Genomic DNA, 4,032 nt, shown 5'->3' with positions numbered 1-4,032 from the left:
GATTCTCTTTGGAATTACACAAGTTGCTTTTAGCTGCTTGATTAGATATATGATAGGTTAAATTCAATTGTATCAGAACATTGTTGCTATAAAAACATTAGAAAATAAAAGGGTGATTATATAGAATTGTTTAATATTTAAGCATAAAAGATTAAAACGAAAATTTAAACAATACACGTAAACATTCTGAAAGTTCTTTGGTTTGGTTGCTGTCTCATTGTAGATTCATTACTATTCATTTTTTTCTGTTTTAAATTTTATGGATTTGTGATTACATGTGAACCACGAATTTCAATGTTCATCGAATTGCTAACTATACATAGTAATATAAGCAGACTTTGGCAAAACCACCATTCCAAATATCCACAAAAAGTTTTCCGCAATCTACAAAAATTGGTACACACGAAAATAAATGATTCCACAGTAGTTTTATTTTCTCTACCTTTTGTCCGGAAATTCTAATCTTCAGGATGTTTTCGTTGTAGATTTCTCGAAAAGTTTGGAAATATATATTGTCGAAGAAATGTTTAAAAAAAAAATTCCAAAACGAGACAACACGAGACAATAAAGATCAATTGAAGGGGATGCAAGCTTACCTTTTGATATGAAAAAAGAAGATGAGGAATAATTGCCAATGCGACAATCTTAAACGTGAGATAAGGTATAATCGACACAAGTAAGGTTTCCGGGATACCGAGAAAAAGACGATGAGTTTGGAACAGCAAATGTCATGAGCTATTTTGGAATAGAATTAAGGGTGTCCTAATTTTAATCTTTTCATGTGATTGGTTTTGATATATGTTGTTATGAAAACATATCACCAACAACAACAAAAAAACAACGTAAAAAACATAGAGACAAAAAAATTTGTTTACATAGTATTACAGAAACTATTAATAGCGATTGAAATCCTTACACCAAATACTTTTCAGAGTTCGATGACTAAAATCATCAATTCAAGAATTATAACATAATGCCTGCAAAAATATCTATGTTTGATAATAATATACATAAACATACATTTAGTTTTAGTTTTCCTAGATAATTAAACATGCTTTCAAACATAAAGAGCACTTACTACACTTAACCACCCAGTCGGCATGCTTTTTCAGCGCGAATATATTGCATTACATTTTCCTTCTATTTATAGCCGAGTCCCAATGTTCTCGTCTGGCGTATTAAATTATAAGACTGGTACCTTTGATAACTATTTACACCACTGGGTCGACACCACTGCTGGTGGACGTTTCTTCCCCGAGGCTATCACCAGCCCAGTCGGCAAAACTTCAGTGTTTACATGAATATCAATTATATAGTCATTTTTATAAATATCCTGTTAAAAAGTATTATTTTTTCGAAATACTAAGGATTTTTTTTTATCCCAGGCATAGATTACCTTAGTCGTATTTGGCACAACATTTTGGATTTTAGGTCCTCAATGCTCTTCAACTTGGTACTGTTTTGGCTTTATAACTCTTCTGATCTGAGCGTTACTGATGAGTCTTATGTAGATGAAACGCGCGTCTTGCGTATTAAATGATAAACCTGTTACCTTTGATAACTAATTCCAAAAACGTTTTCGAAAGGCCCGTCCTACAATTACCCATTTTTTTTTAACATCCTGGATTCATGACTGATTATTTCATGTCTACTCTGAACAAGTTAAATCATTAACAGACCAGATGCGCATTTCGACAATTATTTTTCTCCAGTGACGCTCGAGAAAATACAAAATCTTATACGAACTGAAAAAAAGAAGACAACTATTTATAAATTCAATAAGGGCTGTCAAAGAAAAACAGAACACACCATAGCCGAACAAAAATCGACGAAAAGAAAAACAACAGTATCCTAAGAACTACACCATGTACACAGAAAGTAAAAAAACCTGCACGACACGAAACTAACCAAAATACAGATTAATCTCAAGCGCACTAGAAGAATAAGCAAGTTTTACTTCTGTAGTGGCATCGGTCATGTTCATCATGGCAAGTATGTCGACCAAAAGGAATTGAGAAAAAGACGAGGTAAAACATTATTTTTTTCAAATAACACTCGGTAAAACGATAAAAAACGGCTAAGTATTTGATAAAATGAACTTCATGGCATCATAAATTTTTCCCATGTTTAGTTATTATATGTTCCTTTATAATTACAGGAAATATGTCAGTAGTGCAGGCCAGAATTCATGAGAAATATAAATACAATTTTGAAAAAGTTCTAGAATACCTGTTGAAAGGTCTGGAACATTTATCCGTATTTATTCAGCACTTGAGCAACATAACTGGGGGTAGATGTCAAGATGATGACACATACATAGCTAAAGTCCTGTTTCCTTTGATTGAAAAGGCAAAAACGGAATTTGATGAAATGTCTGCATACGCTGAAGGTTTATTACAACAGATAAATTCCGACTTCGAGCGATGCGTGGCTGATTTGAAGGTAAATAATGACAAATTAAAGGAAATAGATTCGGATCTAAATGAGTTGGAGAAAGAGTTACAGGGTACAAAGAAAGCTGTAGACAATGCCAATGATCAATGTAGAAGAAAAGGAGAAGATCTGTCCGCTGCCGAAAACGCACTCTCTGATGCAAGGCGTAAGCTCGATGACGCAAAAACAACCCAAGAAGCAACCGTTGCAGCTGGCGTATCAACAACATTAGTCTCGGCTTTCCTTACAATATTCGTTCCACCCGTGGGTATAATTGGAATGGCAGCCGGTCTTGGAACAGGAATAGTAGGCATCACAGCCCTTGAAGAAGCAGTCTCGTTGTGTTCAAATAATTGTAGTTCTGCTCGTAGTGAAGTGCAATCGAGTGAACTAGCACTGGAAAAGGCAAAAAAGGCTAAAACTGAAGTAGAAAACAAGTTGGAAAGTGCAAACAAAAAGAAACAACAAATCAAGACCCAAATGGAAGACGTAAAATCTGATAAAAATAGACTTGAAGAATATCGAAACCTTATGATAATATTCGGTGAAGATTACAAGACATTTCACCGCCAACTTTGCGATTTTTATGGCAAATATAAGATTTTAAGATGCGAAACTACTGGTGGATATTCACTTTGTATGCTTCAATCGCCAACAAAGATGCTAGGCGCTTCTCTCTCTTCTTTGTGTAAATGCGTGGCAATCCAAGCATTGTGTGAGCAGCCTATGCAAGCAGTTATGAGAAAACACCTGCTTCAGATTGAGTGTGTAAAATGGCAAACTGATGATGAATGTTTGGATATTGATCATCTCATTTAAGTATTATCTAAAATTGTAACATCTTTTTATCTTAAACTTGGTAATTCAGAATGCTCATAAAGTTTTACAATATGATTATTTTATTTAGAGTGTAAATTAAAGTCACAAATAATGACATGATAATTCATGTCATTAACATTTTGTCGATTCAACATTGCACCATAAACATTATGACAATTTTTACTTATCTGCAAATAAAGCTTGTTGAAGATGTTAAATGAATAAACATACTTTATATACTAAAATACTTGAATTGCATTAAATAACAATACATAGAAAAAGATGAAAGAGAGAGAGAGACATACATCAATAAAAATAGAACTGACGGTAAAAAGCATTTTCGCCTTCAAGTATCTCCTCACATTTTAATACTAGAATGTCCTGTATGAATAAAGGCAACAGTAGTATACCTGTGTTCAAAAGTAATAAGTTAATTGAGAAAAAATAATTCCGGACTACAAAATAAAACAAAAGGAAACTCATTAACTATAAGAGGAAAACAAAGGATAACAACAAAACGTGATAGAAATATAGCACAAACACATGCAATTTTAACGTTTTCGTTTATGATTATCGCTAGTTTGCTAACAACACATCGTTCTTTGAATTACTGAATATGAAAATAAGAAGATGTGGTTGGATTGCCAATGAAACAACTATCCACCAAAAGATCAACGCATAATGTTTCAAGAAAGGTGCTACATGTCATCATAGTGACATACGGGCTTCAACAATGAGCAAACTCCATTACAAGTAGTGAGAGCTCTGATTGATTACTAA

The 4,032-nt window shown here is 33.4% G+C and overlaps 1 protein-coding gene across 2 annotated transcripts; it reads left to right on the top strand.

Annotated features, from left to right (window-relative positions):
• Positions 1-256: 256 nt before the first annotated feature.
• Positions 257-3,491, top strand: LOC139512378 (tropomyosin Tod p 1.0102-like). 2 transcript variants are annotated; one of them, XM_071299978.1, is made up of 2 exons: positions 257-651; positions 2,159-3,491. In XM_071299978.1, exons 1-2 carry the CDS (start codon positions 618-620, stop codon positions 3,250-3,252), a joined length of 1,128 nt encoding a protein of 375 aa, XP_071156079.1. In that variant the 5' UTR covers positions 257-617; the 3' UTR covers positions 3,253-3,491. The 2 variants fall into 2 exon arrangements, with proteins under 2 accessions (XP_071156079.1, XP_071156089.1); XM_071299988.1 differs by having other exon boundaries at positions 257-661.
• Positions 3,492-4,032: the final 541 nt, after the last annotated feature.

This window comes from Mytilus edulis, chromosome 1 (genome assembly GCF_963676685.1).
Source record: "Mytilus edulis chromosome 1, xbMytEdul2.2, whole genome shotgun sequence".
NCBI classification, from domain to species: Eukaryota; Metazoa; Mollusca; class Bivalvia; order Mytilida; family Mytilidae; genus Mytilus; species Mytilus edulis.
This window is presented reverse-complemented; position numbering and strand designations above follow the sequence as displayed.